General features: G+C 38.0%; 1 protein-coding gene across 2 annotated transcripts in view; it reads right to left on the reverse strand.

Annotated features, from left to right (window-relative positions):
• The window catches only part of LOC105063926 (ABC-type organic anion transporter ABCA8), a 67,189-nt gene that overhangs the window by 29,312 nt on the left and 15,868 nt on the right, over positions 1–22,009 (reverse strand). For both annotated transcript variants that reach the window (XM_074343559.1, XM_010948627.3), the window contains 13 exons: positions 19,369–19,472; positions 18,259–18,485; positions 16,680–16,821; positions 16,177–16,362; positions 15,022–15,169; positions 10,253–10,421; positions 8,411–8,469; positions 7,555–7,665; positions 6,576–6,751; positions 6,006–6,125; positions 5,679–5,817; positions 4,979–5,069; positions 1,694–1,833 (listed from right to left, as the gene is read on the reverse strand). In XM_074343559.1, coding sequence (XP_074199660.1) covers positions 1,694–1,833; positions 4,979–5,069; positions 5,679–5,817; positions 6,006–6,125; positions 6,576–6,751; positions 7,555–7,665; positions 8,411–8,469; positions 10,253–10,421; positions 15,022–15,169; positions 16,177–16,362; positions 16,680–16,821; positions 18,259–18,485; positions 19,369–19,472 — 1,812 coding nt within the window. The remainder of the gene's footprint in view (positions 1–1,693; positions 1,834–4,978; positions 5,070–5,678; positions 5,818–6,005; positions 6,126–6,575; positions 6,752–7,554; positions 7,666–8,410; positions 8,470–10,252; positions 10,422–15,021; positions 15,170–16,176; positions 16,363–16,679; positions 16,822–18,258; positions 18,486–19,368; positions 19,473–22,009) is intronic.

The raw sequence follows: 22,009 nt of genomic DNA on the forward strand, positions 1-22,009 counted from the left end.
AACATGTACAGGTTTCTGTGTGCACGTGTTCTCATATCTCTAGGCTAAGTGCTCAGAAGTGCAATTACTCAGTTGTATGGGTAATTGCAGGTTCAGTGTTTTATTAAAGAAACTGCAAAATCTTCTCCAGAGTAATCGTGCCATTTTACACTCCCACTAGTAATGTACGAGCGATCCATTTTCCTCACATCCTTGCCAGCACTGAAGATGACTACTATTAAAAACATTTTTAATTCATTTTGATATGTAGGTAGTGATATCTCACAGTGGGTTTAATTTGCATTTCCCTAATGACACGTGATGTGGGACATCATTTCACGTGATGGTTGGCCAGCTGTGTACCTTCTTCAGTGAAATGTCTCTTCCTATCTTTTGTCCATTTTCCAGTTGGATTATTTGTTTTTCACAGTTGAGTTTTCAGAATTTTTTTATACTTTTGAAATACTAGTCCTTTGTGAGACACACAGTTTGCAAATCCTTTCTGCCAGCCTGTAGCTCTTTTTTTTTTTTTTAATCTTCTTAACAGGCTCTTTCACAAAGCTAAATGTTTTCAATTCCAATGAAGGACAATTTATAATTTTTTTCCTTTTATGGATTGTGATTTTGGCGTCAAGTCTAAGAACTCTTTGCCTAGTTCTAGATCTTGAAGATTTTCTCCTCTTTATTTTCAATTTTTTCGACAGTTTTACATTCTATCTTTAAGTGCATGACTATACTGAGGTAATTCCTGTGCAAAGTGTGAGGCTGAAGTTCATTTCTACGCCAGTGGAGCTGCTTTCTCCAGCACGGTTTATTGAAAGGACTATCTTTCATCCATTGGATTGCTTTTCCACCTTTGTCAAGAATCAGTTGGGCCTTTTGCGTGGGTCTATTTCTAGAGCCTCTGTTTTGTACGGCGTGTCTATCACTCCACCAGCCGCGCACATCTTGACGATTACAGGTTACATAAGGCCACAGCTCACTCCCCCGGCTCACCGCCGAGTGAGCCGAGGAAAACCACCGCTGCCTGCTTCTCCCTGGGGAGCAAAAGAGGGGATAGAGGCGTCTAGAATTTCTGATGGGGCTGATTGCTGGGAACTTCTCCCGAACAAAGCCCTTCTGTGAAGGCTGGGAGAGGTACCTGCTTTACTGAATATGCTGACATCAGCACGGGGGGCCAAGAGAAGTGAAAAATCAGGTGAAGATGTCCCAATGAAACAAACTAAATCTCTGGAAACCAACTCTCATGAAATGGAGCTGTATTGCTTTTCCTGACAGAGAATTCAAAATAGCTGTCGTCATGTACACTTTTACGTATTGGCCTGAAAAACCCAAAGTTATCACAAAAGTCTTGTCAAGAGAAGAAAGAGTCATATCATGGGGATGTTTATTATAATGGTTAAGCCAAAGGTTTCCAGCCATTTGCATTCCTGAAGGGTTATGAATCCTAGACTGCTCTGCTACCCACACCACAAAGGGAATGCAGGACTGAAAAAGCTCCCTGAAATGCTCAGACATTAAAATGCAACTACTACGTTATAGTCTTTCTCACTATTGATAAAATAATCCAATTAGTGTACTATTCTTTGCATCCTGTTTCAAATACCTGAATACACTGTCAGCTCTCAATAAATGTTAGTTATAATAATTATTAGCACTATTATTAATATTATTTATGCATTACACTGCATTTCATGGCGTTCATACACATTACCTGGAAATTTACTTGTTCTTTCTAAGGGCAGTGTATAGACAAGCTTTCCTTCACTTTCTGCTGATAATTTGGCTTCAGGGATGTGCTGTCTCACAAGTGATGTTATTTTTTCCTGAGCACACATTGCATTCAACTGCAAACTGGTGTTCCAAAAAAAAAAAAAAAAAAAAGTTATTTGCCATCGTTGCCACTAGCATGGAAAAAAAATGACTCTACAGGACAAAGAAAAATCAATTAAAACCTAATGCAAGAAATAGGCCATCTAACCATCAAATAAGAGGATAAAAAAAGCAGATCTTAAAAAAGTGATGGCGGAAAGCAAAGAACGAACTAGTCAGAATTTTGGGTCAGGTCATTCAGGGATAGTCCCTAGAGAAGACTGATCATTGACTCAGGTCCTTAAAGGAGAGAATAGCTACAGAGCAGAAATACCAGGGACACAGAGCAGCAAAGATCAAGACCATCCAAGGGGGAAAATGTTGAAGATGTTTCAAAGGGAGTGTAAGTTGGCTCCATAGGATTATTGTATTGGGCAAGAACACGGGCCTTTTGATAGGCGTAGGCACAAAACAGGTTCAGTCATTCAACTTGGTCAACCAGTGCCAACTTCCCAAGTTCTCAGCACGTGACAAAAACAAACTAAGTGCTAAGTGTACACAATGATGGATAAAACAGTGTTATTCTGTCATCATGGAGTTGACTGTCTACTGGGAGAGACAGGAAGAAAACAAGAAAACAGGTAAAATAATTACCAATAAGTGCTATGAAGAAAAAGGGGCTATAGACAGAAATTAATTATGGATGAATGTGGGTTCTGGGTTCATGAGCTCACTAATTTTTGCCTTCTTTGTAGTGCTAACCCTAGAACTTTGACTAAGAACAAGGTATCATTGGGAAAATCAGTCAGTCCACTTAAAAACAGATATTTTCCCAATGTAGAAAAAATTTTTTTTAATTTATTAATAAAGGTTATAAGAGGGGGGAGGTATAGCTCAGTGGTAGAGTGTGTGCTTAGCATGCAGGAGGTCCTGGGTTCAATCCCCAGTACCTCCATTAAATTAAATAAATAAACCTAATTACCTCCCTCCCCCCCCCAATTTTTTTTGAAAGGTTATAAAGTACACAGTAGATACCACATCAGTAGTGACTTGCCTTTGAAACTTGGTTGTGCCATTAGAAACGTGTCATTAACCCTATCTAAATGGTTTCCTCATTAAATAGAATAATGACTCCTAACATCCAGGGTTGTTCTCAGAACTAAATAATGGTGATGTTTGCAATTAGCAAGTCCTTAAGAAGTGGCAGCTATTGTATTTGCTCAAACGCTTATGTCACAACTATTCTACTTACACATAAGATTATGAACATACAAGAAATACGCCATTTTTAGAAGCAGTAAAACCCACAGAGGGAATATCAAGCAAAAATATCATAATTGTTCTCCGGGATGCTGCTGCCCTGGAAATACAAACAAATCAAGATCTATTTCTTGGCCACTTTCAAGAACTGGGCGCTGGAGAGGACTGTGTGAGCAGTACACGCGTCCTCCCTCGAGGAGTTCAGAGCTTCAAAGTGGAGGTCAGCAAACTTTTCCTATAAATGGCTAGCGAGTAAATATTCCATGCTTTTCAGACCAGCAGATCTCTGCTGCAACTATTCAGCACTGCCACTGTGACATGGAAGCAGCCACAGCCAGTACCTAAACAAATGGGAAGAGCTGTGTTCCAATCAAATTTTATTTACAAAAACAGAAAGTGGTTTGAGTCTGGTTCACGGGCCATAGTTTGCTGTCCGAGATTTAGAAGAAGAAAGAAGCTACTTAACACACATTACTGTCCAGAGCCCATGAATTGGGCCGCAATCTTGACTAGCATTTTTTTGCTTTGCTTTGTTTTATTTTTTCTCTTTGACAACATGTTATGCTGCCATGCCATGTGCTGGAGGCCACCCCAGTTATTTTCCTAGAATCTTTACTTGCAACTAGGCATCATTATTCCCACCGTCTCGGTGAGAAAACTGAATTTCAGAGAGTTTAATTCATTTCCAAGAAGAGATTCAAACAACATGCTTTGGGAAATCAAAACATTGGGACAATACAGAGAGCTGGAAGATTAACAAAAGCTTCATGAGATAGCATTCAAGTAACTCCTCAGGACTCAAATGAGTTCGAGAAAACTGCCAACTTCAAGGAGTGACCTCAGACCATGGGAAATGTAGGCCATGATAGGGCTTGTGCAAGGAACAATGAATAATTCATTTTAACTAGAGGGTATTGAATTGGGTAAGGGCAGCCGATACGGGAGTCACAATGCGATGGACCACGCCAGCATCACTTGGCTACGTCGTTTGGACTCTGTTCGGACTCTGGTAAGTAAAATTGAACCATTAGAGGTTTTTTTGTTTGCTTTGTCTGATTGCCATCACATGTTTTCTTCTTTTTAAGGTATAAATGATAGTATAAATCAGAGCTGCACTTGGGACAAACTCATCAATTCACATATAAATTAAAGAGTATATACGTATATACATGTATAACTGAATCACTTAGCTGTACACCAGAAACTAACACAACATTTTAAATCAACTACACTTCAATTAAAAAAAAAGAAAGGCTTAAAAAGTAATTTAAGATATGGATTTGGATACTAGACCTTGAAGTTAAAATTACCCAGGTTCAATTCCTGGCTCTACCACTTATTAACCTAGGGAGCCTATAATTTCATCTGTAAAGCAAAAGTACCTTAACAAAATTGAAGATTTAAATGAAATAATGTTAAATACCTTATCTCTGAATCGCTTGAGAAATAACAGCTAGAATATGCTACTATTCAAAATAATGATAAAAATAAAATGAAGAGGACGGAAAGGAGAGAAAGAACAAGAAAGACAAGGAGGAGCGAGGAGAGGGGAGTAAACAAGGAGCCTTCCTAAGAAATTATGTCATCACCCTGGGTGAGAGATGATGAGAGTGTGACATAAGGTGGGTCCGTCGAGAAAGCTCCCTTAATATGTACCTTCCTTAACAAACAATGTGTCGTGAGTTACATCCTCTGTCTGCAAAATCTACCAAATCAGTATCTCTTATACACACATTCTTCCTCTCTCTCTACAGACACACACAGACATGCACACACACACATCTCCACACAAATACGAGTATACATAAATACAAACGCCTGTGTGTAATAGTAAAATATTTCCTCCTGCGTTGGAACGTTTTGCTTCAAGCTCCATGCCTGGCTCTAGTCAGTTTCTCATTTGCCCCTAGCCTCCTCGAGTGTCTACCTTAAATGATAGCCAATCCCCCATTTCTTCTTTAGAAACAGAGAAGAGCCTGCACACTTCAGCTTCCCTTTGGAGAGAAACACCTTCCTCTCTGAAAAGGAAGAAGCAAAGAACATTTGTTAAGAAGTTGCCCATTCTTTCCCGAGAAAAGACAATCGTCTATAGGATCTAACTCTAATTCAGAGCTTCTACATTTTTAAATACAGGGCTTAATAAAGGCTCATTGAAACAGACATATTTTAATCTTTGTTTTGTTTGTTTTACATACTTGAGGCTACTGTTTTGCCATCCAATCAGCAAAGAGGTTAAGTTATGTGGCTGTATCTTCTAATACAGAGAATCAACACATTACATATTTTAATGGATCAAACATCAAAATTACGTGATGGTTTCAAGATGATTTACCTCGATGTTGAGTAAAAGGATTAATGTCTTAGAATACAGATTCTTACTTCGCAGCAACAGTGTTTCTTGGCAGATCACTGCCCCTGTGTAATCAAAGGGTACAAAATTCTAGGAAACACGTGGACACGGTTGCAAGTAAGACTCGCTGGGCCCATATTATTACCAGGATTCAGATGAGAGGACCAGATACAGCTAGATTACCAGATTACAGAAGACAGCTGTTCAGAATACCAGTCCATATTTCTCAAGCCTCATAAAGCCCTCATCATGATCTTTAAGGGAAGCCAGCAATCACCAGCCAGGATGTCAGCCTCGTCCATGAACTGGGTGCTGAAGAGGATCACACGGCCTGCCTTCCACTCTTTCAGGAGGTTCCATACTTGGTGCCTTGAGAAGGGATCCAGTCCAGCGGTTGGTTCATCCAATAGGAAAATCTACAGAGGAAACATGTAGAAACCGTATTATTTATATTTATGTAATGGTTATGGTTTTGCTCTTAATATTTAACGTTCTATCATAAATACTTCATTATAGATGTTCTCCGCAAATAAAAGGTTTAAACTACTGCCAGAAGTTTCACTGTTGAATATTTGAATTCGTCTCTAAGTTTAGTCTGACTTACCTGAGGATCTCCTAAAATGGCAATTCCAAAGGTTAGTTTTCTTTTCTGTCCGCCACTTAAGTTTTGAGCAAGGACGTCCTGAATATTTTTCATTTCCAATTCCAGCAAAACTCTTTGTATCTAGTCAAATGACAATATTTATGTCACAAACCAAGATTTCGTTCTTTTTTTTTTAATATCTAAATAAAAGGCTGAAAAGTATAATGGTTAAAAACAGGGATACTGAGCCAGACTGCCTAGATATGACTATTATTCCACATTAATTAGCTGCATAATCTTAATCAAGTTACCTGCTCTCTTGAGGTTCACAAGAACTTCCACATGTGTAAAATGGGGATAAAAATAGTACTAACATCTTAGGAATCAATGAATTATTACACTTAAAGTTAAGGATAATGCTTGGCACATTGTAAATGATACATAAATGTTAGATAATATCTAAATTATATTTTTTGGTCCAACATTTATACAATGATTTTTACAAAGATAATTTAATGAATCATAAAACTCAGTGCAAATAGTTAATAATCTCATTTTGACCAGTACATTATTTAGGGCATATTTATATACCTCTTTATCAATTTTATGTGGCTGAATCCCTTTTATTTTAGCAAATAGCCAGAGATTTTCTCTCACGGTGAGGAAGTCAAATTGCACATTGGACTGTGGACAAACTCCTGTGAGCTTGCTGATGTTTTCTAGGTCAACCATTTCTGAAAGCTTATTATTGTAGATGGTGACTGAACCTATTAAAAAGATTAAAATTTAATATCAGGATAATGCTTAAATGAAGATATTTCTAAATGAAATATTACTATGTATTTATTAATTGCATTTTAGATGCAAGATTTTATCTTCAAGGTTTATACAATCCAGGCATTATGAACTTCCATTTCAGTCATGTGGTATATTAAAAAAAAGAGATTCCATCTGCAACGTTTGCCATTAGGATGTAGTCTATTTATCCACTCCTAACATTTAGACTTGACTATATAACATAGGGAATCTTAGCAAATGTGGTACAAGAGGAGGCTGTGTGCCTCCATTCTGGATTTGCCCCATTTTTGCTTCTGGGATCCATGGAGACCACTAGGTGAAAATCCCAGACTAGACTCCTGGAAGATGAATGTTCACGTAGAAAGAGAGCTATAGCAGTCTTAGCTGAAGCCCATATATGTGAGTGAGCCCATGTCAAAACACTCAGCCCCAAATACTTCAGTCCAGGTAGAAAAACTGCCAGTCATCTCATAAAATCATGAGAAATGATAACATCTTTATTTTAAGTCATTGATTTGGAGGATGCTTGTTGTGCAGCAAAGCTAACAGATACAAGTTGGAGTGCCAAATGGTAACTAATGACCATGAAAATAATTACCATGAAATATTCAAATTCCATAAATGCCAATTAATATTATATAGTTCTTTAGAACAATACCACAATTTAATTTCCATTTCCCCTAGTTATCTGTGTTTATAATTAATGATCATAAGGACTTTATGTTAATAGCTGATTTATTTGTCAATCTGACTTTGGCAAAAAACTTCTTACCTTTGGTAGGAACAGACAGCCCACTAAGAATGTTTAACAGTGTTGATTTGCCAGCTCCACTGTGACCAAGTATTGCAGTGATTTGGCCTTCATATATGTCAAATACCAGATCTATGAAGAAAAAAGAAAAGAAAAGAAAGATGAGAGGAAAAAAAGGAAAAGAGGTAAGGAAGAAAAATAAAAGCAAAACCATAAATAATAATTTGTGATAGAACTAATTAATTGCTTTTTCATTTCCTTGAATGGCCATGTTGTCTAAACATGAATATACTAGGTTGTTAAATTCACAATAAAAGTAATAAAACACCTTTTATAAATTCATTTTTTAACCCTTTGAAACTTTGAAATTACTTGGTTTAAAAGGCAGGAAACATGTGCTATACTCCTAGGCTCACTGGCATTGCCTGGCATATGGTAGGTGATGTTAATATTTATTGACCTGAAGAATAAATCAACAGTTTGGTAAATTATTATGTGGCTAAAAATCCTTTGAGGTAAATGACTTTTATGCACAAAAGAAAAACATACACTATCTACAACATCTTTAAAATTACAGAAGAGAAATTTAAGTTCATAGGAAAAAAATCCCAGGATATCCTTAGGCTATTTCAGTATCACATAGTAAATCTTTCAAATACATATAATTCTAAAGCATACTCAATTTTTCTAACCTTTATGCAGTAGAAGTAATGTGTAGAAAGGGAAATTTACTGGCTTAAATAACTCACTTCAAATTGGAAATACTACCACTATTTGCTCACCAAGAACAAAACAAACTGAATTAAAATCAGGAAATCAATATCAACATAATAACTAAATGTGTTTTAGTTGTTTTTATTTCATTTTATTTTTTTACCTTTTAAAGCTTCTATTTTATCAGGCTTTCCTTTATATTCTTTTGTAACATTTCTGATTCTGAAAAAAAAAAAAAGAATAGTTCAACGTGTGACAACTTGGTTGACAGGACTGGATGGATCTCATCTTCAGGGAACAGGGAGATTTAGGATTTCACTCACAGGCAGACATGATTGTGTGAGAGAATCAGCTGGAGTGCTGCTCCCCAGCCCTGGCTGCACACTAGTGTCACCTAAGGAGTTTAAAAAAAAAATTTACCTGTGCTTGAAGTCTATCACCAGAGATTCTGATTCTAAAGCTTAGGGAATGACTCAAGGTCAGTATTGGGAACCAGAATCATTTCCGAACTGCAAAGTCAAGAAACTAGACCAAGAGGGAACAAAGGCATCCAATACCAGAAGGCTCACTGTGATCTACCGGTGCAGGTTGGAGATGTCTACGGATATTTTGGGTCAAGGTCTACAGAGGTTGGTTAGGATGGACAAGGATGGAGTAAGGAAGAGAGGCAAAGATTGAAATAGTGAGGGCAGGGGTTCCACAGCCCTACCTGCCTGAGCTCATGCCATCCACAGCACTTGGTAGCTCCGTTATTAACTACTGTACTTATTCTAGGTTTCAGCTTTCCAACCCGGACACTTGGAGTGCTTCTGGGTTGTCCTGAAGGGTGAGTAAAATATTTCACCTTGCATGCACAGTGCTTGGTTCATGATAAGTATTCAATAAACGTAAGATGGTATTGGTTAGATGATGATGATTATGGTATTAGAAAGGAGCAGAATTAACACATGCTGGGTGTTAATATAGACCTGGGACCCCAGGCACTTTATCTGTTTTATTCTGCCAGGTAAATGTACAATCCATAAACTGAATCAAGTTATGTTTCTTATATTGTCATCTGCTATTCATCAAGTGATTCAGGCTCCATTCATTTTGAATTATCTAATTAGATTTTTCTCCTCTCTGTTTTAATCCCACTTTACCATCATTCCAGAGCAGTTACAATTGGGTGAGGAGAAGAAAAGAAGGAAAATACAAAGAAACATATCAAACAAAGTCACTGCTTTGCTCTGAGCTGCTCTGCTGGAGATTAAACCTGGCTTAAGTCACAAGACACATGTGAGTATGGAAGACAAATGGAAAAGGCTAAAATGAAAAACGAAATGGACGCCAGAAGCGCAGGAGACTGGAGTCATCTGAGACAGTGCACAGAGGGCTGACAGGTGCTGGTCGCTGATGGGTCAGTAAGATTTAAACAGGGCTTGAGGACCTTCTTCCTATTTTCTCATTTGGGACTGAAAGTTACCAGCACCAAACACAAGGCGCATTTTGTTGTCACACATGCTTGACTGTAAAGGCACATCTTCCTCAGTTCCCTGTGTGTCTGTCTCTAGGTCTTTTCTTTCTTCCCCTCCCCTGCCCTTTCATCCTCTTTGGAAAGGCAATAAATGGAAGAGAAAAGAGAAGTTTGAAAAGTTGAGAAGAAAAAAAATGGGGCATATAATGAGTGAGGTGCAGGCAAAATGTGAATGAATGAGACCCAACAAAGAAATGAGTGAGGGTAAGCAGGGACAAGAGAAAGAAAAACAGGTAAAAGATTGAGAATCCAGGCAAGGCTTCGTTGAAGGATGTTTGCTGGTGAAATCTAAATTTTATGCTGTAAATGTCAACAAGACAGCAGGGGTTAAAGGAAGCTTTCTTTAAACTTGAAGTGGGGAGTGATGGATGCAGCAAGGGTGAGGTTAGGTGGGAGCTAACCATGGGGCACAAAAGAGAACCTTGCTTGCTTCAGGAGCTAACTCAGCTTCTCAGTTTTTGGCCAGTTCTCCCCTTGTGTCCCTGTTACCTGATGGCTTCTTTCCCGTGGAATTCTGGGGACATTGGTTCAAAAGCGTCATTAGAAGAAGGATTGGAATCTATTTCATCTTCAAGGGCCACGTGATCAGCCCGTCGTTGTCTTGACCAAAATGAAGACTTCAGGAAAAACAAGGGTGAATATCGATGTCCATACTCATCTACATGACCAGGAGACAAACAATGGGTCAATTATGACTGTAAGGGGGACAGTCACCCTAATGCAGCAGAGCAATGCACACTCTTTGCTGATAAGCCTGAACACATGGTCGACACAAGGAAATGCACGTTTCGATGTGCATAACTTCACAAGGAAAAACAATCACTAGGATGTCTCTATTTTGATTATTGCTTCTGTAGGTAGAAATGAAGCTGTGATTTAAAAAAATCCTGGAGGGAGAGTGCATGTGCAGATGGCCAAGAGCCACATGCAAAGATGCTCAACATTGCTAATCATCAGAGAAATGCAAATCAAAACCACAGTGAGATCTCACCTCACACCTATCAGAGCGGCAATCATCAAAAAGAACAGAAATTACAAATGTTGGTTAGAATGTGGAGAAAGGGAACCCTTATTCACACTGGTGGGAATGTAAATTGGTGCAGCCACTGTGGAAAACAGTATGGAGGTTTGTCCAAAAACTAAAAATAGAACTACCGTATGTCCAGCAATTCCACTCATGGGTATGTATCCGAAAAAAACAAAAATGCTAATTCAAAAAGATACATGCATCCCAATGTTCACAGCAGTATTATTTATAATTGCCAAGGTATGGAAGCAACCTAAGTCCCCATAAACAGAAGAATGAATAAAGAAGCGGTATATATACATTGGAATACTACTCAGCCATAAAAAAGAATGAAATTTTGCCATTTGCAGCAACATAGATAGCCTTGGAGGTCATTATGCTGAGTGAAATAAGTCAGATAGAGAAAGATAAACACTGTATGATATGACCTATATGTGGAACTTAAAAAATACAATCAACTAGTGAATATAACAAAAAAGAAGAAGACTCACAGATGGAAAGATCAAACTAGAGGTTACCAGTGTGTGGGGGGAGGGGTGAGAAAGGGTTGGGGGGTGAGAACACAAACCACTGGGTGTAAGACAGCCTCATGGATGTACTGTACAGCACAGGGACTATAACTTGTCTTTTGTAGTAACTGTAAATGGAAAGTAACCTTTAAAACTGTATAAACATTTTTAAAAATCCAGGAGCTTAAATGTTAAGACTTTTTTTTAACTTCAAGAAAGCCAGATACTGGAATATGCCGTGCATGCTGAATTCTGTGTAGGAGTCCAGGTGTCATTACACTGGGAAAGGAAGAAGAAATTGAGAAGTTGCTATTGAATATATAAAACGAATATTCCAGGAGAAAATAGAACAGGCTTTCACAAAAATAAGCGATACACTGTAAGAAAGGGAGAGAATGGGCAAAATGATTTATTGAAACAATACACAGTGGAGTTTTTTAAAAAGCTGCCTTGTATGTATGCCTTATCTCATCTCCAAATAGTAACTTTCCTCTGCAGCAAATTTATTATCTGCTTTAAGAATATATTATCCATGAAGCTCTTTCTGGAAACGAATCCACAGTGTTATTTGCACTTAGTAATCACTTCTGTTTTCATGCATGTTAGGAGGTACTATGACATGGAATAATTCTATTTTTCTAATATTCTGCAACTGACCGCCACTGTAAGATCGATGGGTTTTCAAACTTACGTGTACTTTCACAGGTTCAGTCATTCACGCATATGAAAAATATTTACTGAGCCCTCTCTGTCTACCTGGTATAAGGTATATTATTAATTACTGTCCATTTCACCTCCTTTATTTGGAAGTCCAGCAAATAAAGGCAGGTAACTATAATTGGATACATTCTGCCACCAGATTTACCACTACATGATTCTGTAATTTTATCTAGTTAATTTTCCTTTCTGTTATTCATATTTCTCATCTTTAGAAGAATTTTGAACAAAGTTGCCCCTGATCTTAAATTCAGGCTTCATGAACGGATGGTAATTAAGAAGAAAATCAAGCAGTTCAGTTTAAAGAAACTTTCTAGTTCTATTAATAAAATGAAATGGTTTTGAAACTGAAAAATGTACACATATGAAAAATAGCTTTTCGACAAGAATAAAATGTTGAGCAAAAAAATAAGACAGTGGGATGAAAATGGAACAATACTTATATAGGAAGAGACTGATGGGGTTCAGAATGGGCGACTCCAAAATATGCCACTGTGGCTTAATGATTATTCTGAATTATAGTTACTTAAAAATAGCTAGTGATATCTCTTGTTTTGTTCTAAAAAATCTTAAAAAAAACAAACAAACAAAAAAACCTGGTGAAAGAACACTCTGATCCTCTGTTGTGTCCTTGAAAACAGAAAGTAAATTCCCCATGTGAAGACTACGCCCCCTGCACCTGGAGGCTGGAAGGCATCCTTATCGCCAGAGGAAGCTATACAAAGAAACATTAATACTCCTCCATTAATTTGCTACCCCAAGGCCAAACCTCTGTGTCAAGTTTTCACAGATAATTGTTTCTTTGTTTAAAAGGTATAAAAGCTGCCTACTTTGGCCACTTCTTAGAGTCTTACATTTCTATGAGCTCCCATGCTTATGAAATTTAATTTCTTTTTCTCCCGTTAATCTGTCTCACATCCATTTCATTGTTAAGCCAGCCAAAGAACCTAGAAGGGAAGAATGGAAAAGCCCTCTTCTCCCACAAGCCTAAAACAGCATCATAAAGATAGAACATTTACACTGTTACCATCTGACTGTGACCGAAACAAGGCCTGCAGAAAGGAGAAATACATCACATAATGCACAACAAGAGAACATTTAAACTGATGAAACACTTACCTAAGGGGATACTATTAAGAAGTTGCAAATATAGTGACATCTGCTTGCAGATACATTGGGAATAAACACATTGGAAAAAAAAAAACAACTATGGAAGGAAAAATTAGTAGGCTCTTTTACAGAGAATTAATAGGCAGTTACAAGGGCCATAGAAGTAAGTCTCCTGCACGAAAGGGCTCCAGGATTAAAGAACCTGTGATGTAAATACGAACAAAGTTCATTGCGATTTCACCATGAAAGCAAAACCAACCAAGTAGAACAGAGGAAAACTACTTAAATGTATTTTGCAATGTTAGCATGGGGTAGAAAAGCTTAGAACATTAAGAGGTGAAAAGAATTTTCAGTAGAGCTGAGTAATTTTCACCTCCGATGGCAAAAATAAAATGAAAACATAGTGTCTGTATTCAAATAATTCCAGTCGTATAATAAAGGCAATAGCCCAAGACTGTAGATCCTGACACTGGACTCTCCTAAAAGGCAGAGACAGTTACTGTTTATATGGGATTATTTAAAAAGAACATGATCAATTCACTGTTTCAAGACCTGGCTCTGTGTCTTCACTCCTACTCTTTTTCCTTCTTCCTTTTCCACAGGTGTTTAGTCACTGATTTTTTTGTTTGTTCATTTTAGCTACTGAATGTGTTTATTTCATTAGTGATTTTCATAATTTTTCCAGCTTTATATATGGCTATGATCAACAAGTAAAAATCATATATATTTATGGTATACAATGTAATGTTTTGATATGTGTATACATTGTGAAATAATTACTAATTAATGTATCCATTACCTCACATAGTTACCATCGGCATGGGTCTGTGTGTGTGGTGAGAACACTTGAGATTTACTATCTTAGCAAATTGTAAGCATATAAAATGTTATTATTAACTACAGTTACTGTGCTGTACATTGTCTCCAGAACTTACTCATTTTATACGTGAAAGTTTGTACCCCTGGACTAACTTCTCTCATTCTCCCTACCCACCACCCCAGCCCCTGGTGACCACCATTCTACTCTCTGTTACTGTGAGCTTGACTTTTTTAGATTCCACATATAAGTGAGATCAGGCAGTATCTGTCTTTCTGTGTCTGGCTTATTTCACTTAGCATGTCCTCTGGGTTCACCCACATTGTTGCAAATGGCAGGATTTCCTTCTTTTTTAAGGCCAAATAATATTCCATTGTGTGTGTGTGTGTGTGTGTGTGTGTGTGTGTGTGTGTGTATACATGTACACCATATAGTCTGTATTCCATCACCTGTTGACAGACTCTTGGGTCGTTTCCCCATCTCGGCTGCTGTCAATAATGCTGTGGTGAACACGGGAGTGCAGATACCTCTCTGAGATAGTGATTTTATTTCCTTTGGATATATACCCAGAAGTGGGATTGCTGGATTATATCATATAATTAAGGGCGCCTGTCATTCTGTTTTGAATAGGAAATGTAGAGGTCAAAGACATCAACACTGCCTTTGATTAAAAGAAGGGAGGGAAAATAATGAACTTGCGTTTTGGCCACAGATATTTCTGAGCCCCTAATGTGCATCTGACACTGAGGTGGGTCTAAGTTTCCATGATAAGTACCAGGCCAGAGCCATTCAGGAACTAGCTTTCTGAGCCTCTCTTAAGAAAGAAGCCATACACTTGAAGTTCAAACAAAGGTCACTGATTCTATAAACAAAGTTCAGGCTTTGTTTGGTTCTGATCAGTCAAGTAGCAAGAGAGAAACAGAGAACGAATTTGACCAGTGGCGACGACCTTATTCATTTTCTTCCTGTTGATGCACAAAGTAGTTCTTAAAATATAAATAACAGATGTGTTAGGAGACTCACTTTAGGAAATAAAATTATTAAAATGATGATCGATTTTAATCATCACACTACTCACTTGGCAAAATTTTTTCGAAATAAATCGCCAGTGCCAGATAGAAGAAAATATCAAAAACCAACATGAAATTTGTTGCTATTATTAGGTTCGAGCTGTCAGATGGATTGAGAAATGCATTCGAATTCAGATCGTAGTCCAAGTGTAAAAGCTGAAAGTTAAAAAGCAGTCAATTAAAGGAAGCTGGGTTTATGATGAATTATAAACAGGTTTAGCATAAAAATAAAATAGCTACTCTTTGTCTCATACTGGGAATGTAAGTTTGAAAGAGACTGCCTACTTTGCAACTCTCAGATCTGACTGAAGGCATGGACATGCGACCAACCACAATGCAACTGAGTAATTGTTACAATAAAAATAAGTTCCAAATGAAAGTGGAGCACTGGGAGAAGGGAGGAAGCTATGGGGAAGAAAATGACATCTGAGCTCCACCTTAGATTTTTTTTTACCAAATAAGACAGGAAAAAGGTGTGACACACCTTAAAAATGGCTGCATGAAAGAGAATTTATGCTCTTGGAAAAAAACACTGCTGTGTTTAAGGAGAGAACCAGTGGGAAAAGTGGGCTTGTCTACAAAGTTCAAGTTAATGAGTACTTCATAGTGAATAATCCTTTTATTAAGCACTAAATAATGGATATGTAATGATTAACATTACCATTTAATTGGAGGGACGGTAAAGTAAGTTCAACTCGAGAATCAGATAAAGAGAAAAGACATTTTATGAACAGAAACGTAATTTACTAATCAATTAATATGTTTTCAAGGCCTTTTTAACTTCTTTCTTTCCTTTTACTTTGTGTCTTTTTACAATCATGTGTGATGTTCAATTACTAAGTCAAAATATGATCTGGAATAGTTGTTTAGAATTAGATTTGCAACATCAAGTCCGTATTTAATTAATAGTCAAAGAAAAAACTTTATATTGCCTCTAAAGAATTATATATTGATCCTCCATTTTTTTTCACGTACCAAATGGCTTATTTTGCAGGACTGTATACTTCCAAAGCCTTTAAAAGTGCATCTTTGCAACCTCACAATAGTTTTCATTAAAGTTTTAAGCCTTACAATGATGAACATGGGACATGGTTACAGATGACAAGTTTCAGAGGGGAAAGATGTTTCAGAAATGTCATTAAAAACACACAGTTGCTTCTTACCTGGGTCATTCCAAGCATGAAGGCAAAGGGGCTAAGAAAACTTAAAATCCACTCCAAGGAAGCAGGAAGGTATCTGTACAATGCCATGAATCCCAGACTCCCCCAAACGACAGTGAGAAGGAACATGACCAGGCCGGTGAGGAAAGATTTCTTTACCAAGACACTCATCAGAAAAGTCAAAGCTATCTAAAATAAGACAAGATCCAGTTGGCTTATGTTTCGCTAAGAATTATTCTGTAACATAATAAAATAAGGGATTTGCTATACAAAATCAGTTACATTATTAGTTTGTCCATAAAATACAAAACTGTGTTCTGCAAATTGCACTACAAATTGGCATCACAACACACCCCAATTCAAATGCTACCAGTGTGCAGATTTTCTCATGCAAACAGAGCAGACAGAGAAGAAACAGGATATGTGGGGTGATAACTTAATTGGAAACCAACACTTGATCACTAGGGTCAGAGTTGGATGGGAAGAAGCTGAATTCACCGACTCACCAAGGACAATCCATAGAGAAGAAAGAGTGTGAAGACCTTCAGGAAGCCAGTCAGGATGACAAACTGGGCAGATTTCACAATCAGTGTCAAAAAAAGGGCCACGATGAAGACGAAAGCAGCATAGAGCAAACCCCAGGAGAGCCTAACGTGGAAACACAGTGCCATTTTAGTATTTCATGTTCGATTGAAAACGAAGACCTAGACTGGATTCTCACCTCATTCGTTTATTCACTTATTCATTCAGCAGATATTTTATGGAGTTTCTAGGATATGTCAATACAAGGGAAATATTCTTTAGGAATCAGGAATATTCTTTTTCCTGAAATTAGTTCCAGAAATAAACACACACACACACAGAGTCATTGTGACAACAAGGGAAAAACAGGCTTCCAGTCTAACAGATTTTGGTGCAAACATTTTCAGCTGCATTGTTCCTCTGGGACCTTGGGCAAACTGCAGTGCCTCTGAGTTCTCACTGCTCCGGACAACAGGAGGAACACTGCAGTGAGAACTGGATGAGGTCAGGGCCGTGAGGGACCCTGGCGTAGTACAAGCTGACCCCTCAGTGAAGCTCAGGTCCTTTTCTGTCTCTGGGGGCTCTTGGGTGAGGGGCTTCATGAATTTCCCTGGAAATACGAAATTCTCCACCTTCTTCTTTCTCCAGAAGCTGTTTTCATCCAAATAGTCAACATACTAGCCTTTAACTCCATTTTCTGTTGAGATAGAATAGTTCACTTCCCTTTCTTCAACAATTCCTTTGTCTTGTTTATTAATAGTCTTTGAAGGGTATAATGAAGTAATAATATAAAAAAACCCAAAAAAATCAGCCACAAAATTAAAATAAAATAGACGTGTACAGCCATTAGGACGTGCTGCGGGATGTTTAAAGAACTTAAGAGATATTAACTTAATTCAATACCGAGGTCAACACTGATGTATGGGATTTTCTTCCAGACTCCTAACCTGTTGCCATACGCGTGTTCCACCCAGCTCCCTAGCATCTCTGTTGTTTTACTTCCCTCTCACTGTAAACATCACCTCCACGCTCTCTCAGTCAGTTATTCACAAGTTTTCACACAGGACCTTATCCATCTTTGGCATTACTCAACCTCTGACAGTTTAAATTCCGACTACCCAGCCCTTTTATACAGTCTTGTTCTGCCAGCTTCTTCCCTCAAATACATCCATCAGAACTCTTCTTCAGCCTCAAAAGGGCTCCTGATCCTTGACCTCTTTTTTTCCCTTTCAGTCCCACCCTGGGTTGAATTCCACTCCTAACTGGCTTAGACGCCAAAGTCTATCACCTCTACCACACTCTTAACTGTAGACTCAGTGGCCATCCCCAATATCCTGGCTTCGCAATCACCCGGCAAACCCCAACGTGATGTTCTTTCTTCAGACACATAACTACAGTAAGACCCAGCATTAGCCTGGCAAGCAGTACACCAAGGACCATTTATTCCATTCAGAGGGAAAAAGGGGAAAAGCTAGAAAATCATTTGATTTTAATAACGATGCACTGACGAGCCCCTTTTTGCTGAAGTCCTACATTTATTGACTGGTGCGACACTTTACTCACCAGAATGCGGAATTTCGAAGACCCATCATCCTCATCAAGCCCGCCATCTTCTTCCTCTCTCTTGTCACATTAATAGATGCGTAGTACGTGAATGGGGAAAAGGAAATAATGCAGAAGAAAATGAAGAAATCCGTCAAGACTCCTCCTTGACTAATGAAGGGATATATCTTCATATTTTTTCCAGTAACTGACATCAATTCCTCCATCACTGAGTGATTCGTTGTGATCTGAAGAAAGATACAAATAAACAAAAAAGATTATTTGTATTAAAGGAGATTAAAGTGCAGATTAAAGGACGTCATGCTCTGTTTTCTTTCAACCATCTCTCTCCCTATATGTAAGATAACATATACGTAATAGCCTGTCTGGGTCTGTGACTGGCCTAACTTGGCTTCTGTGTTCTGCCACTGGTCCACTTGGGCCCTCGGCTCCGGGCATTCCGAGCAACTGACAGTTCTAAAAATTTACCGTGTGTTTTATCACCTCCGCGCCTAACACTGCCTAATAATTTGTGTGAAAGCCTTTGTGACCTTATACATTTGGCAAGCGCCTCACCTCAAGCTTCAGTTTTAAATGTTATTTCAATTAGGGAATTCTTCCGCGGCGTTCTAGGCTGAGCGTCGTTCGCTTCCATACTTACAAGGACGTTAGGGTTAGTCTCTTGATCTGCGTTTGACTGAATCTGCGCATGCGGACCCCGCGAACGTGGAGCCGCGAGTAAGGAGCCTGCAGGTACGGAGGGCTGAGTGTAAGGAACGCGAGCGTCCGCGGATTTGGGTATCAGCAGAAGGTTCTGTAACCAGTACTCCGCCGACAACGAGGAAAGGCTGTGTTTACTCTTCTGTGATAGCCTACCTCTAATTTAATAATTTCCTTATTATGTGCCTGCCTTCCTGACAAGGTGGAGTCCTTGGAAGAGAACATTTGTCTCCTATTTATGTCTACATCCACTGTGGCACTTGGCAACTTAAGTAAATTTGTTGCAAGAAACCAGTGAGTACATGAACAAACAAGGCTGTCAGTTTATATTTTCTTTCACTAAACTTTTGATGCCTCTAATACTGTTCATCTAAACCGAACAGGAGTTTGCACGGGATGTTTTGTACTCACTTCTATAATAGCAGCATTAATGGCAGCTTGAAGAGCCACAAAACCTTTCTTCCAGAATTTCAAAACTCCACAGTCAATTTCTTCATTCGTTTCATAACAATGAGCTTTAAGGTAAGAAGAAAACCGTAATTATCTTTATGGGTTATTTCAATCCTGATTATAAGAAACAGTGGACTTTACAATGGCCTCAAATTCCGAATGTTCTTATTTTGACCCAAAGCCTATGAAAATATAAATTACAGTAGTGATTCTCAAAGTCGGGTGGGCAGAACACGCCTAGGAAATGTTCTGCATAAAATTATAGCGCATGCTCTAAGCTTTCTCACCTTTGCTTCTGTGCTGCTTTGCCGATGAACTCGGCTGAGGTCTTCTCTTTTCTGATTTTCGTATTGTGAAAACAGTATTTTTTTTATGTTTTTCAAAAGTTAGTAGGGTCTGGTATGGATTAAGAAACACTGAACTAAAGTTTTGTCTAACACTGGCTACAACACAGGCATTTTAGGCAAAAGGACGTTCAGATAAGATAACTTAGCACATTTAAATCATGTCAATTGGAACGTATCTTTTGGAGAAAAATTTATTTTAAAAAGCCTACCAGTCCATTGAGTATTAAACTATATTAAAGAGAGATTATTTACTACAAAAATTAAAGTTGACCACAGGAATTAAATTCATCTTTCATTAAAATTTTAAATCCTTAAAAAATCACTTCAAAATAGTTCAGATATACATATGCTGTAAGACAATACAAAAAACATATATGTACCCATGGCCAAATTTGTAAAAGGAATCATTACAAATTCATTTGGAATCTCCTGTGTACTGTCTACAATCTATTACTTTTCCTGGCACCAAGCCCCTAACTTTGTGTTTATACGCAAACTCTGAAACTTTTACCATGTATCTGTAAACTACACAGGTAATTTAAAAAATGCTTTAACTTTATTTAAATTTTATATTTCATTATAATCATCATTCTGCATTTTGCTTCATTTGATCTATATTATGCTTATGAAATTTATATAAATGGCCCTATTTTTTTCTTCTTTTTACATTTGTATAGAAACTCATTGCAGGATTGCAGGAATGTGATTCAGTGTGTTAGCCATTCTTTTTTTTTTTAACACCATTCTTTTTAAGAGCATCTTGGCTAGTCTCTGTCTCTTTGAAAGGTAAATTTTAAAATGAATGTGTCAGTTTATATGAAGACTTATGATTTCGATTGGAATTACAATAGGTCCCTAAGAAATCTGGGTGGAATTCACATCTAAATTTTGCAGAAGTCTAAAAATAATCCCAATTGACTTTCACTCTTGTATGATCCTGTCTCCTTTGTGTGTGGGTGGAACCTATGAATATGATGATATATGTCGCTCCCATGATTCTATGATATTATAAAGCACAGTTAACCCCAAATAGGCAGATAATCCAAGTGGGCTAATTTCATCACCAAGCTCTTCAAAATTAGAGTTTTCTCCAGACGGCAGCAGATGGGGGAAGTCAGAGAGATTTGAAGGAGGAGATTCATGGTGCCATGGCTGGCTTTGAAGATGGAGTAATTCACACGCAAAAACCAGAGAACTGCCCCTGAGTACTGAGAGTGAACCCCACTTGACAGTCAGGAAAGAAATGGGGACCTCAGCCCTACAGCGGCAAGGAACTGAATTTTGACAACATGAATGAGCTTGGAGGTGAATTCTTCTCAAGAGCCTCAAGATAAGAACTCAGCCTGGTCAATACGTTTATTTTAGCCTTGGTGAGGTCCTAAGCAGAGACCCTGTCAAGCCTGCCCACACTTTTCATCTATAGATCTGTAAGCTAACCACTGCATATTGTTTTAAGGCACTGCTTGTGACTTGTCACGCAGCCATAGAAAACTAATACGTCTATAATATATAAGTCTCTAGGAATGTGGCATAGCCTTCCATTTCTTTGGGCCTTTTAAAGTTAAGTTTTATACTTTTTGCATAATAGTGATCTTTCTTGGAATTTTTTTTTCCCTCTGAGATGAGTCATTAGTTGCTACTGTCTATTATTCAGCTGGTTAGTTGATTGTATCTTTTAAAAATTATATTTTCCAAGCAAGTATCGCTAGCACTTCCTGTTTCTTGTGGCATTTTCCCTTTTCTGGTGTTTTTCACTTTATCTTTTTTCTCTTTAACAGTTTAGATGTGCTTATTTTATATTTTCAGTTTTATAATTCCACTGGGAAAGATGTATTCTGCTTCGTTGGTTCTCCTGACTCTCATTTATGACCTCTTGTCTTCTCTGGTTGGACTGTGAATTTATATTCAGAGATATTTTATTTTCGTGGCATTTTGGGGGTTGTGCTTTCCCAGAGAAGATTTATAATTTCTTCTGCTGAGCACCTCAGTAGCTGGGCCAACCCAGGATCACTTTATTTATAGTTGGGGTTTCCCAGACCAGGCAGGTGAGGCAAATGAGAACCCCAAACCCAAGGAAAGATGGGTTACAAATTCTCCCAGGGGAATTCTCTTTTTGTCATCCAGAGCCCATGGTGAGGCACAGAAGCCTCCTTTTGCTCTTCCTTTGGCAACAGGTGATTTTTATTTTCCTGTCTCCTCGTTCACTGAGTACATAGCCTCTCCAGGTTCCAAATTAATACAGGAATCTTCACCTC

The sequence above is a fragment of the Camelus bactrianus genome, chromosome 16 (assembly GCF_048773025.1).
Source record: "Camelus bactrianus isolate YW-2024 breed Bactrian camel chromosome 16, ASM4877302v1, whole genome shotgun sequence".
NCBI lineage: Eukaryota > Metazoa > Chordata > Mammalia > Artiodactyla > Camelidae > Camelus > Camelus bactrianus.